Source organism: Talaromyces marneffei, chromosome 5 (genome assembly GCF_009556855.1).
Source record: "Talaromyces marneffei chromosome 5, complete sequence".
Taxonomy (NCBI): domain Eukaryota; kingdom Fungi; phylum Ascomycota; class Eurotiomycetes; order Eurotiales; family Trichocomaceae; genus Talaromyces; species Talaromyces marneffei.
Genome location: NC_072352.1, coordinates 1150226 through 1163281, shown reverse-complemented (window position 1 = coordinate 1163281; position 13056 = coordinate 1150226). Strand labels below are relative to the sequence as shown.

General features: G+C 47.0%; 6 protein-coding genes across 6 annotated transcripts; 2 read left to right on the top strand and 4 right to left on the bottom strand.

The window, feature by feature from the left end:
- Positions 1–157: 157 nt before the first annotated feature.
- EYB26_006744 (uncharacterized protein) lies at positions 158–1144 on the top strand (the record flags this gene model as incomplete). Its single annotated transcript, XM_054266017.1, has 1 exon — positions 158–1144. The coding sequence occupies one exon, from the start codon at positions 158–160 to the stop codon at positions 1142–1144; it is 987 nt and encodes a 328-aa protein (XP_054121992.1).
- A 136-nt stretch (positions 1145–1280) lies between these two features.
- Positions 1281–3519, bottom strand: EYB26_006743 (uncharacterized protein; the record flags this gene model as incomplete). Its single annotated transcript, XM_054266016.1, has 6 exons — positions 1281–1782; positions 1829–2743; positions 2800–2887; positions 2946–3093; positions 3156–3422; positions 3478–3519. The coding sequence occupies 6 exons, from the start codon at positions 3517–3519 to the stop codon at positions 1281–1283; spliced, it is 1962 nt and encodes a 653-aa protein (XP_054121991.1).
- Positions 3520–5605: 2086 nt separating this feature from the next.
- EYB26_006742 (uncharacterized protein) lies at positions 5606–6698 on the top strand (the record flags this gene model as incomplete). Its single annotated transcript, XM_054266015.1, has 2 exons — positions 5606–5725; positions 5787–6698. The coding sequence occupies 2 exons, from the start codon at positions 5606–5608 to the stop codon at positions 6696–6698; spliced, it is 1032 nt and encodes a 343-aa protein (XP_054121990.1).
- A 243-nt stretch (positions 6699–6941) lies between these two features.
- Positions 6942–7807, bottom strand: EYB26_006741 (uncharacterized protein; the record flags this gene model as incomplete). Its single annotated transcript, XM_054266014.1, has 2 exons — positions 6942–7716; positions 7767–7807. 2 exons carry the CDS (start codon positions 7805–7807, stop codon positions 6942–6944), a joined length of 816 nt encoding a protein of 271 aa, XP_054121989.1.
- A 736-nt stretch (positions 7808–8543) lies between these two features.
- Positions 8544–9931, bottom strand: EYB26_006740 (uncharacterized protein; the record flags this gene model as incomplete). The annotated part of the gene is made up of 4 exons (XM_054266013.1): positions 8544–8790; positions 8841–9319; positions 9368–9447; positions 9496–9931. The coding sequence occupies 4 exons, from the start codon at positions 9929–9931 to the stop codon at positions 8544–8546; spliced, it is 1242 nt and encodes a 413-aa protein (XP_054121988.1).
- A 1182-nt stretch (positions 9932–11113) lies between these two features.
- Positions 11114–12623, bottom strand: EYB26_006739 (uncharacterized protein; the record flags this gene model as incomplete). Its single annotated transcript, XM_054266012.1, has 3 exons — positions 11114–11221; positions 11276–11940; positions 11990–12623. The coding sequence occupies 3 exons, from the start codon at positions 12621–12623 to the stop codon at positions 11114–11116; spliced, it is 1407 nt and encodes a 468-aa protein (XP_054121987.1).
- Between the last annotated feature and the right edge of the window lie 433 nt (positions 12624–13056).

The window sequence follows — 13056 nt, the reverse complement described above, 5'->3', positions numbered from 1 at the left end:
AAAGCCGGCGCTCATTTGAAATGAACACATTATATTTTCCCTCAATCGTTTTCCTTTATCCTGTTTTTCTATATTCTTTTGGTCCTTGCTATAATATATATAAACAATCCTTGTCGCTATAATTCCGCTTGGCAGTACATCTTCAAGCACAGGCAAAATGTCCGACCCTCTCCCTGCAACGTACGAGGACCTCCCCAACCCTCGCCAGTACTGGCCAGCTGCCTCCGGCTCGTATGAGGAAGGTCTTGGAATGCTGCGTCTCCTAACCCCCGAAGTCGTCTCCTCTGCTGCCCGCACTGAAATCCAGTCTGGAGAACGCGTATGCCTAAACTGGGAACTCGAGAACCTCAACCCGCCCGGATTCGGTCGTCGCCCGTTTAACCACTTGATCAAATTCGTGGATGGCAGCAATGGCGTCGCATTAGATGATGAGTACCACTTCAACCCTCAGCAGTCCTCTCAATGGGATGGTTTGAGACATCATTCTGCCCCTTGGCCAGACAAGGAGAACCCCGAAAGAAAGCTGTGGTATGGCGGTACAACGGTGGAAGAAATTATGAACACCGATTCATCTCGTATTGGTATTGGGCATTGGGCTAAGAAGGGAATTGCTGGTCGTGGTGTGTTGATCGATTATGCCTCCTGGGCTGAGCGCACCAAGGGTCTGAAGCCGGACTATGCCTTGACACGCCACAAGGTCACTCTCGACGACGTCCTCGCCATCGCAAAAGAGAGCAATATTGAATTCAAACAAGGAGACATTTTATTCCTCCGCGTAGGTCTCCCACAAACTTGGAATGCAATGTCCGCCGCAGAGCGAAAAACCTACTCCGAACAAGCAGTCCCCCAACACGCCGGTATTGAGCAATCCGAGCGTGTCCTCAAATTCCTCTGGAACAACCATTTCTCAGCCGTTGCCAGTGATGCCGTCAGCTTTGAGGTTTACCCAGCCATTGAGGAGGAGTTTGATTTGCATCATCACATTTTGGCGGGTTGGGGTCTGCCTATTGGCGAGATGTTTGATTTGGATGGGTTGGCTGAATTTTGTAAGCAACATAATAGGTGGACTTTCTTTGTCAGCAGTAGTCCATTGAATTGTGCTCGAGGTGTGAGCAGTCCTCCTAACTGTATGGCTATTTTTTAGTTTTGATTTAGATATGGAAAGAATGTATCATCAGGCTTCATTGCACTATAAATTGAACCAGTCTTTTGCAGGCATTTTTAGGGTGATACAAGGTTTCTCAGTCTAATACAGAAAGAAATGCAATCAGAAATCCATTCTAGTAGCTCCACAAAACACCACGCGCAATATCCAGCACCTTCTGTAAGCGTTCAAGCTTCGTGGTAAGATCCGAGCGAGCCATGCTGATACTAGAGCTCTCAGCAGCAACGAACTTGATCTCGTCATCTTCGAGATCATCCACAAAATCAGAAGAAAACAGACGCAGAGGGGTGTTCAGGCCAAGGACGTGACGCTCGACAACTTGAATAATAACATTGTCCAGGAATCGCTTCATAGCAACTTTGTAGTACGACTTGACGATGTCGTGAATGTTGTGAACAGCACTGGTGTCGTTGCTGGTTCTTCTAAGCTTGGGCACGTTTTCGAACTTCAACTTATATTCAACACCTTCCTGGTACCCAGCATCTTTCAGCCGCTGTGCTTCACGATCAGAGCGTACTTTCTCCAAGGTCCCCGCAAGATAATGATTCACTGTCTGCAAGACACCTTCACGCTCATCTCCCAAAAGTTTTTGCAACTCTTCATCAGCTTTTGAGTGTCTTTCAAGAATTCGCGGGCGAAGGAATCTTTCAGATTCTGAAGCACGTATGAATCTTGAATGACTTTTGTAAGGTGGACTTGAGATATTGATCAACAATAGTCTTGACGGTGGACAGGTGAGTCGTTGAAAGCTTTCCCCATGGCTCAGTCTGCTTGCGGAAGATAATCGTAATCAATTGAGGGTTCACAGTTCCTGGAAGCTCAATCCCTTTAAATTCATTGTGAAGCTTGCGAATCCAAAAGTAAATATCCTTTATATGAGGTAGCTTTTCGTTTTCATGACTGGCAAACACTGGGTCATCTTGGTTGTCGGGTTTCTTAAAGACCCATTTGTGTCCCCGTTTGGCAAAGTCTTTCGCAAACGCGTCGTTTTCTGTACGTATGCGCCATCGCAATGTAGCAGGGATTTGAGACTCCGTATCATTGAGATAAACACCATTCAAGCTGCTTTCAACAAACTTTTGGCACTGTGTTGCCACTCGTCTCAGGAACCGACGCTGCTGAGACAGTGTCTGACGAGGTTCTCCGTAACCATTCAGCTGCTCTTGCGTCTTGGTCACGACAGCTTCAATCTCAGTCAACAGCACCGGAAATTCCTTCTTAATATGATTCAAGAGCAAATTGGAAAGAAAGGGTGTAAGCGGTTCGACTCCCACGCGCTCCTTTGATAGCGAATTCCAGGGGGCGGCCTGAAAAAAGGCCTTTTCCTTAACGTCTCGCTCCTGAAGGGTGACGCCGTCGTTAAGGTCTTGAGTTGATCGATTCTTGACCAGAAACCATCCATGCGTCAACTTTTCGACGGCGTTCTGTGCAATGTTAAGAACCTCCTTCTCGTCTCCGCGCTGAAGAGCGTCGCATTTGGTGATTACGCCAACGGTGCGTGAGCCGTCTTTACCGGCTTCGCGTGCCAGACGAAAGACTTCTTGGTTGGAGAGGTTGACACGAGCATCCATCACGGCCCTGTTGCTGTTAGCTTTTGAACTGTACCTCGGATATTTTAGGTCATATTGACTTACAGTATGATACTTCTTGGATTATCCATATAATCCTTCATAAGGCAGCGAACAATCTCCAGATCCTGCTTGGTCTGGTAGATGGTGTCGTCTAGAATCACAACATGATCAGTACACCATCAATAAATAGAAATACGAAGAACACCCACTATGAAAAAGCCCTGGAACATCAACAACACTAAGGTGAGGCTGCTTGGGCCCGAATACCTCGATCTGAAGCACATCTCCTGAAAACCTCTTGTCGAAGCCGTCTTTGCTCTCTGCACCGGGGGTAGGAAGACCCATGTGTTCTGCTGCCTATAGTTCCATCAGTCAATATTCATCCAAAGAGGATCCTCAAGGGGAAGAGAAGGGCGTACATCATTAATAACCCCCGCAAAGATACCATCTTCATTAAACTCCTCCTCCGAGAATTCGCGCGTGAATTTCAACAGGTGCTGCTTCGTCTCTTCATCCGTACGGGAAGAAGGGATGATGGAAACTTTCACCGAAGCTTCAGTGGTCCGTCGAAGGACGATTTGAGTTGCGAACCTGGTACACAGTTCGCTGTTGACGGCGAGGGGCGTGTGTGTAATTGCCTGGAGGGTGGATGATTTGCCGCTTGACTGGTCGCCGACGACGACGATCTAAGACTAGTTAGTATTGATGCGTTTTAGAAGTTTATGATTGTGTAAAACTGACTTGTGGAATGGAAATGTCTTCGTTGACGCCTAGGTCTCGCATCTCGTCGATGGCATCGAGGATGTGGGTTTGCTCCTCGTTTTAGAGGCTGGTCATGTTCTGCTTTGAGTCTTTTGCCATGCTATTGCAAGTTCTGATTGTGTTGAAAATAAAATAATGGGAGATGAGAATATTTGGTGAGGTTTTGATGACTGAGGGGTCTGTTGAAGTGATAACTGAAAGTAGGAAAGAATGCTTCTCTTTCAGAGGGATATATGAACTCATATGCCCCTAACCCAGATAGGAGAATTGCAAAATTGCCCTACAAGCAAACAAAACAACGGTGATTTCCGCGAGAAGCAAAGAAATTCCACTTAACAGGCTTCCTTATTATATCCCAGGCATTTTCTCTTACACCACAGCCATTTGTACCTAAGGCTGACATGTGATTGTCTTTGTTGGTTTTTCTGCGTTCTTTCTGACTATGTATTCTTACATGTTTAAACAATAATAACAGTATATTGATGCGAACAAAACGTTTCTTTAGGAGGGAGGGAGCTTGATATCAAAATCTGAAAGGTGATTGGCTTATTAAAATGGCATGGGTTTACGAAGCCCTAATCACAAGACCGGAGGCACTAGATCCATCACCATTGCCTTCTCAAACTAGCCACCGAACCAAAATATCTCGCCGCTAAACGCCATGGCCAATCTGTCCTCACCAAAACTCGTCACGTCTCACAACCAATGCTTTCAAGAACTCGTTAGCCCATCATCACCATCGTCTCGAGATTCTGAGCGAGGAGGATCCGTATGATCAATAAATGCCCTGTGCCTCGAGGTAAGATAATGCATAGCAATCTCCTTAGTCTCCAACCCATCATCACTCATAATATTAACCCCAATATCAGGTGGCAATAAATCACAAAAACACTTGAAATAAGGTGGCAGCCATTTAAGGTACTGCTTAAACCGGACGTGTAAACGGGCCATCCAGACATCATCCCCAGGGCGAACCTTGTCGATGGTGTCTTGGGGATTGTGATGCGATTTGAGCCGCTTGGAGACTGGGCCTTTATCTGAGCTGTTCATTACTAAGTGTGGCCTTGTGTAGGTTGATAAGTTCATGGAGAGATAGCAACAGAAAACTGTATTTGTACTCTGAAATCGCACCAAGTAGCAAATAAGTTGGAACTTATACTTGTGGAAATGGCTGTGTTGAGCAGGCACATTGTTGACAGTATTCCAGATATGGAAACAAAAAAGGTAAATCAGAGGGCTTGTTTCCTCAACAGTCGAGTCATATGTGCGCCCCGGTGGAACGACGGCTTTGCCCGACGTTGTCTATTAGCAACACTCTCAAAAGGGTTTGGGTTACTCTAACAATGTCTGGCAAAGCCATGGCTTACGGCATATACCGTATTTACTGCTTAGTAGACCTCACCTCTATCAATATTGAAACCTTGCTTCCACTATGCTAGCCCAGACAAACAACACAATATCCTTTCAGAAGCAGCTCATAACCAATAAGCCTTTGTCTAAAGGCTAGTGTTTGTGTTTCTTGACTTTTGACTATCATTCTGTGGCTATCTCATTGTTAGGTTTCTTTCTAACGGAGGTAAAACTAGCATTGTTCCTGATGTGTTCTCTCCATTGCAATGAAAGCTTGATGACACGGCAAAACTGCACCACAAAATAACTTGATTTGCAAGGATTAATCGAGTTTTAGTCATTCATATCCTTTCTAAAGTAGGCTGGTCAACCTAGTCCATGTCATTATTAAGTTGCATCTTATTCATCCATAATTTCCTTCATGAAAGGCATAGAAACAATGTCGGCGAGCGAGTTTCATATACTGCACTTCCACCCCGTCCAGGGTCAGTAATGTTTAAATATAATACTGGCGGAGAGCAAACATGGTATCTGAATAAATCAGTATTGAGTAACTTACCATTCGTGTCGTTAGATTAGGGCATTGGATGCCAAGATTTTTCGGCCGAGGCTTCCCAAACCGCCCCATCGCAGGCAATCGCCATCTCGAGAATCCATCTTCTTTTCTTTTCTCTTCTCGAAAAGCGTTCACAGAAGAAAAGATTCTGAATCAGTGAACACGACTCAATTCAGACATATGCCAAAGCCAGAACCTACAATGGCTCTCCTATCCACTCTCAGCGACGTCTCAACATGGACGTCACTCGTATCTTGGAAGACGGCGCTGATAGTCGCATTCGCGCTACTCAACCGGAAATCCCTGCCATTTGCATGGACAGTACGTATACTATCAAAGGGGCTTTCAGATCTTCAAAAAAAAAAAAACTAATAACTTCAAGTATAACGTCTTCTACCAAATATTCCGCAATCTCCGTCGTGACCCCCTCAAGCTAAACTTCACCCCCAAATTCGCCCCCGTTGACCTTCATGGCCGCCCAACCCACCCGGTGTTTGCTGCGGCTTCATTAAACAGCTACGTCTCCATCATGGAAACAGACTACAACATCCACAAATCCAACAGCACATACTTTGCGGACATGGACATTTCGCGTACTGCTGCCGTTACACCTCTATACACCCCCGGCGCCGGGATCGTGAGCAAAGAACTCGACGAAGAAATCGCCGCTGCGGCTATTGCAGAGGGCAAACCCGCCCCAAAGAAGAAGCTGCCTATGTTCATTGCGTTGGGGGCCACGTATTGCTCATTCAAGAGGGAGATCAAGCCTCTTCAGCGATTTGAGTTAAGATCGCACGTTGCGGCTTGGGATGAGAAGTGGATGTATATCGTTACCGTATTTCTTATCGCCGATAAGAAAAAGGGCGCGAAAAAGGGGGACAAGACGGTGGCGGCGATTGGGTTGAGTAAATATTGTATTAAGAAGGGTCGCTTGACGGTTCCGATCGAGAGGGTTTTTAGGGCTAGTGGATTGTTACCACCGCGTCCTGACAACACCAGCCCAGCCAATGGTCCTGCGGTGACGACAGCGACGAGCTCGGCGATCGATACACCGGGAACCCTGGACGGTTTGACGGATACAACCCTCGACGAAATCAAGCTTGTGCAAGAAGTCTCGAAGCTAGGGGATCAGGCGCCGGAGATCCTACATAAGCAGCAACAGCAAAATGCAGCGTCGTGGTCGAGCGAAGAATGGACGTGGGATCGCATTGAGGAGCAGCGGAAGAAGGGAATGGAGATGGTGAATGGGTATATTGCGTTGGAGAGTAACTTGTTTCGTGATTGGACGAATTAATCGCTATAAAGCATAGATATAGGCACTAGGTACATAGACAGGATATGGCGTATATAGACTGGAATACATAGATCGTTAGTAATACTTGGAACGGATTGGCTATTGTACAAACAATTGATTCTAACACCTATATTACGTACATCTATATATCAGAACAATCGAACCTCGCTGCCAAACCAGAACTCCGTGAAACATATGCAACGTCATGAGGGCATGGAAAGAAACAAAAGAGAAGAAACGGGTTTACTTAGTTTCTTCCTCAGATTCTTCCTTCTTTTCCTCCTTCTTCTCCTTGTCATCCTCCTTGGCCTCCTCCTTCTTAGCGTTGATCGCCTCCGTCACAGCACCCTTCTTCTCCTCGTGGCTATACAGCGACTTGTGACGCAACTTGAGTTTTTGCTCCTCCGCCGCAACCATATCCTCCCACAAATCCGTATTCTCATCATGTCTCTGATTGTGATGCTCGGCAGGCTGATTCTTAGTTTCTTTGACTGCTTCCCTTCCTTTCTTCGCAGCTTCCAACAATCCCTGGCCCCTGCGTTGATCTTGAATCTCAAATGCAGCACTAGCACACATCACCGCTAACGTCAAACCCTGCGCATACACACGCGCTTGGACAATTTTCTGTTGGCCGGATAGATACGGGTTGCGGCTAACCATAAAAAAACTGCCTACAATAGAGGCAATCCATGTTGCACCGATAATTTTATATTTCTCCTCACGTGCCCAGGCGGTTATTCTGTTGCCAAAGGACATCTGTGATAACTCCTCGCGGCGGAGTCGCTCTTCTCGTTCACCCAGATACTTGAGTTTGACGTTTCGCGCAGCCTCAAATTGGCGAGAGGAATGGTCGGCAGCAATGATGCCGACGAATGTGCCAGATGATGTGACCAGGAACGCTTTCATCGGGAGGGTCAGGTTGCGGATTGTGTGGAAGCGACGAGAGGCCATCATTACACCGGCCCAGCCGCCGACGAGACCGACAACGGTACCGAAGGTGCCTCCTTGGAGGACGGCCCTGTTTCGATTAGTTTCCAAACGACTGCAAAGAGGTTGAAAGAGACGTACCGGTAGTGGGCAGCTTCTTCTTCTTTGGTGAGAAGCTTCATGTTGTGTGTATGATGTGTATCGTATGATCTACTCGATGGAGCTTGCTGTAACTTTGCAGCTGCTGGAGATGTAAGTGTAGTCGATTTGAATGGTTGGATTTCAGGGGAGAAGAACGCTGGTTTATTATATAGACAGGCGACATCAACCAGAAAAAGAGAATGACATTGCGCCACCATCAACTTTCTGGCAACGTAAGGAAGCTGTAGTAGTTCCTATTCGGCCCTAGTGTCACCTTTCGGGGATCATTGGTGGGCGCCGAGCGTCAGCCGAGCCAATCAGCTTGTTTCTTGTGGTACGACGTCATTGTAGGTCCGGGTCTGGCCGGAAGGTTTTTTTTTATGTCACGTGTGTTGCTTCCGATGTATATAGCTTCAGTCTATTCTAGTTAGTTTATCTCAATATTAGAAACTAAGATAGGACGTGATTCCATTCACCATTTCGCCGATGACCCGATTCACGTCAAGTCACATTGCATGTTCAGCATCGCGGCATACTCGGCAGTGAAGGAGGCTTATAAAGTAGTACAGAGAAATGCTTCATTACAATTTCTATACTAATCCCGGATTCTCGTATTCACTGAAATAACCGTATGCAACAAAACACCATAACTCCAAGCCCACCGCGCCAAGTGATGAAGAATGAAGATCAAGCATGAAACCTGTCAATATGTGTAACAGGGAAAAGGACGAAAGGAAGAGACTATTCAAGGCAACTAATGTACAAACACCAAGGCTATCACCTGCGCGACGGTTTACCTGCATTTAACTGCCGTGCCTTCATGCGACGGAAACGATCCTCTCCACTGGCACCAACTGGGCGCGCAAACTTGTTGTCTTGAACAACCGTCGAGCGAGGAACGATACTGTACGAGGTATGACCCATCTCACGACGAGCACGGTTGGCAAGACGAGGTGGCAGGAGCTCACGCGCACGCGCTTCTTCGGCAGTTTGTTGAGCGATATTGGCGCGGTTGACCAGGCGTCTGTTCAAATTAGCATTGGTATGGCAAGAAAGAGGAGAATAAAAACATACGTAGGATCGAATTCGACCTCCTCATATACACGCTTCGAGTAATCATCCGACCGCTGAAGGATTGGTCGAGTCCAATCAGCCAAGAGGCGCTCAGCCTGTCGCTTAATCTTCAATTCAGGGCGCTTGCTCTTGGTATAAAACACAATCACTTTGCCAATCCCACTAGCCACGAGAGAGTCCTTGTTGATAGGAAGCTTGCCAAGCACATCCATCAAATCACGCTGAATACTATAGGCAGGAAGCTCGCCATCGTCGAGCGGCTCCAAGAAGAATTTGACGGCTTCCAACAAATTTATTTCCGGGTCCACGAGACTGGCTGTGTATTGGTTGCGATTCAGCAGATTTAAAACTTCTGGTAGCATCTTGAGTTTGTGCATGGCCGGTTGGCCTTGACGACGGGCCTCAGCGTCGAGGCGAGCTGCATCTGTCATGCGTCTTCGCATATCTTCGATTTCTGCGTCGGCCATTTGTTCGAGGTCCTAGGACTGTTAGTATACACTGTAATTACTCTCATCTGTAAAGCTTACAATTCCATCTGCCTTTCTCCGTCGTCTCGTCTTTTGCTTCAGAGCAGCGTCCATGGCACGATCAAGCGCACGGCGGCGTCCTACATCTGTTAATATCATTCTCAGTCGCCATGGAGTTTTCGACTTACTCTCTTCAGGACTCAGCGTCTCGTCATCCTCCGGTGTAGCCTCTCGTCTCGGTTTCGCTTTTCGCCGCACAGCCTTCCCATCCCCAGACTCAACATCCGAATCCTTCTGTGCACGCTTCTTCTTCTCTCTCCTCCCCTCCCGTGTCCGTTTTGGTTCCCCATCTTCATCATCACGTCTCTTACGCTTGTGACGACCAATCAACTTTAGATTCTCAGCATCGACGTCGAGAGCGGGTCGATCCTCAATGTCGACATCATCAGGGTTGAAGTCTTCAAATTGAGCTTCGTCGACTTCGGAGAGGACAGACTCGTCGTCAGACAATCCTGCGTCGTCCGCTGCATCTCCGCCGTCGTCGTTGAGGTCGTCAAGTTCAGCTTGGAGTTCGTCGCGATCAGCGGCTGGGGAGTCTGACTGGGGTTCGGGCGATGCTGACATCTTGACTCTTTTTGTATAAATCTCTTTCTTCCTGCAGTTGGTCACTTCTCCCGATGCTGAATGCTCGTTTTTCGAAAGAAGAGTGATGCAGCGAGAGTGGCTGGTCAAGAAACAAACGCGAAGTTGCAGGCGACTCTGAAAGTTCGGCAGGAGGTGTGGTCCGTGCATTCTACTCTTACGGTACTTCCGCTGAAAGCTTGCCTAAATTTCACTTCATTGTCTCTCACATCTAATCACCAACAATAATTAAGGATCATTTATTCACTACCAATAATATATTCCTTGTCGAAGACCAAGTCTTGATCAATCAAAATGTTCGGCGGAGGTAAGTGACACAGCTCAGCAAACTCAACACGTGAACTTTTTTCAAACTTCATAATCGCCTCATCGAACTATCACTAACTTATCATTTGCGAGCAGAGCAACAACTATCCAAGGAGGAGATCAAGGTACACTCTTATTCCTCACTCAGCCATTACCTTTCAAGCCCGTCCTGCGCACTTTTGACCGTCGAAAACAAGCACATCTGATACCACTCAACAACAAATCTATCCCCCATCAAACTACGAAATACTGACTCTACCGAACAAATAGGCCGGCGAGATCGAGGCACAGCAGACCATCCAATTCGCTGTTGTCGGCGGTATCCTTCTTTATCTCTGTAAGCCTTAACCTTCACCAGGTCGTGATCTTCCACGGGCTGACAGAATGTCTTTTGGACAGCCCCATTCGCAATCGACTTCGCTAAGAAGTTCCTATAAACTCGACAATCCTCGCCATCCTCATCTCGTATCGTCCGCTCTTATATGCGTGAATACCGCATTCAACCTCATCAACTGGAAGAAATCATGGATCTTCTGACAAATATCATGTACTATATCTATTAACTAGACACTTCGGGTTTCGGGTATACCCATTCTGTACCAATTCGAAATATGTTATGACTATTTTATTTTCCTATGTCCCCTCGCTAACTTAAGAATACATGAAAGATGAAACAAATCGCTCCAACGCCGAGTTCTTTTGTAATCCCACGCATAATGACTAACCAATCAATGTGTTTGAACTAAATAAACAGATACCACGAGATATGAAGACGTAGCATTAAAAATCCTTCTATTGAACAAGCTAACTGAACACCCAAGAAAGTTAACAAGAGCTGCAGACCAAGATAAAGACTGATCAAGGGCTATTCGTGCCAACCAGCTCTTGCGCCTCGTCTAATTCTTTGCGTACGGATGCTAGTTCTTTGTTGAGGTGATGGATTTGAGATGCGTAATCTTCGAGGATCTATAAAATAATCAGCAACGTGTTTGCATAGTAAGGGCCATGATGTGGTCATACCTTCTTAGCAGTCTTGATGGCATTCTCATCAAGCATATCATCCCCATCGTTCTGCACACCACCACCAACAGATCCAGCCTTCTCAATCTCAGCAGCAAGCCGTCTCGAATGTTCCCGTATGGCAAGCATCCGCGCCCAAATCTCTTCCGCCCTCCCCGTTATTGAAGGATCAAAAATCGCGCGCTCTAACTGTATCAATTTCTTCTTGAGTTCCTCCTCCGCATCATCCATCGCATACCCCCGATTCCTTAGAATCTGGGTCTTTGCTGCAAGAGAAAGGCACCGTTGACTGAGCACAAGATGTTTTCGTCGACAGTCAGCTATTCTCACCGAAATCTTCAGGTCGTGGCGTGAGAGTAGGTCTGTCAAGGAATTGTTGATTTCGTGTAGGCGCGTTTGTATAGCGCTGAGGTAATCCTTTTGTCGGGCTGCGCGCTTTCCCAGTTCCATGAAGCCCTTGACAATAACCGGGACGTAGCCGGGACCCGGTCGAGCTTTTAGTGCTTCTTCCCATTTTGTTGGGTCGTCATCGGATGTGGGTTGAAAAAAGGGCGCCTGGTCTTCACCGGGGTGATTGTAGGTGTATGCGCGGAAAGGCGATGTTAAAACTGTAGGATCCCATTTATCCTTTATGATTTCCATCTGTGCAGGTACCGTACGGTGCACTATTCAATTAGTTATATACTAGAGACCAATCCGGAGAGGAATACATACCTCCAGTAATCGCACGACCAGGTGACCATAACGAAGATCCGAATTGCGATTGACCCAAAGACTGTCCCAATTGCGGCTGTTGTTGCTGCTGCTGTGGTTGTTGCTGCTGCTGCTGGTTCGCGAACATGGATCCACCACCAAATACCGACTGCTGCTGCGGCTGCGGCTGCGCAGCATTCGTCGCCCCAAACAAACTCGTCACTGTCTGCTGCGGTTGCTGTGTAGTTGCTCCAAACAAACTTCCAGCCGGTTTTTGTTGGGTTGTTGCTCCAAAGAGACCTGTCGACTGTGGTTGAGCTGCGGTCTGGGCCTGTTGACCTCCAAATAAACCCCCTCCAGCAGGCTTGTTCTGCGACGCTCCGAATAAACTTGAAGTTTGCTGCTGCGGCTGTGTTTGGGTTGTTGTTGATGCACCAAACAATCCACCACCACCGACAGGTTGTTGAGCTGTAGTACTCGAGCCGAAGAGACCTGTCCCTGTGGCTGGTTTGGTTTGTGCGTTGCCGAATAGCGAGCCGCCTGTTGCAGGTTGTTGCTGCTGTGTATTACCGAATAGGCTCGGGCTTTTGGTCGCTGGACTACCGAACAATCCTCCAGACTGTTGTTGCTGGGGTTGCGCACCAAAAAGCGACATGATGGTCCTGGATAATCGACAGCAGAATAGAATTAAAGGCTCAAATGAGAGATTTCGCTTGACGGAACGAAGAGCGTTATTTCAAAAGAGCGACTAGGTCAGTGTGCAAGCAAAAACCCCGAGCTGGAGGTGTTCATAAAGCTGGTGAGACTCTTGAGAGAGCTTGGTTGTTAGCGCGGAGCTCCAAGAAAAACATTCAGATTGGCGCCTGATGCGGTAAGGTCACGTGATGATTCTACAAAAATAGACAGCAATGAATAGTTAACGACAAACGAAGGCAGATAGAACTTGAGACTTTTATTTCTTTTTATTTTATTTTTATTTCTAATTCTTCTTATTTTTCTTCTATTAATCGTCAATTGGTGATCGTCTGGTTAGTCAGCATCACAGCTCCGGAAGGCACAAACCAATCAGATCGTGGCTAAAGGGCTTG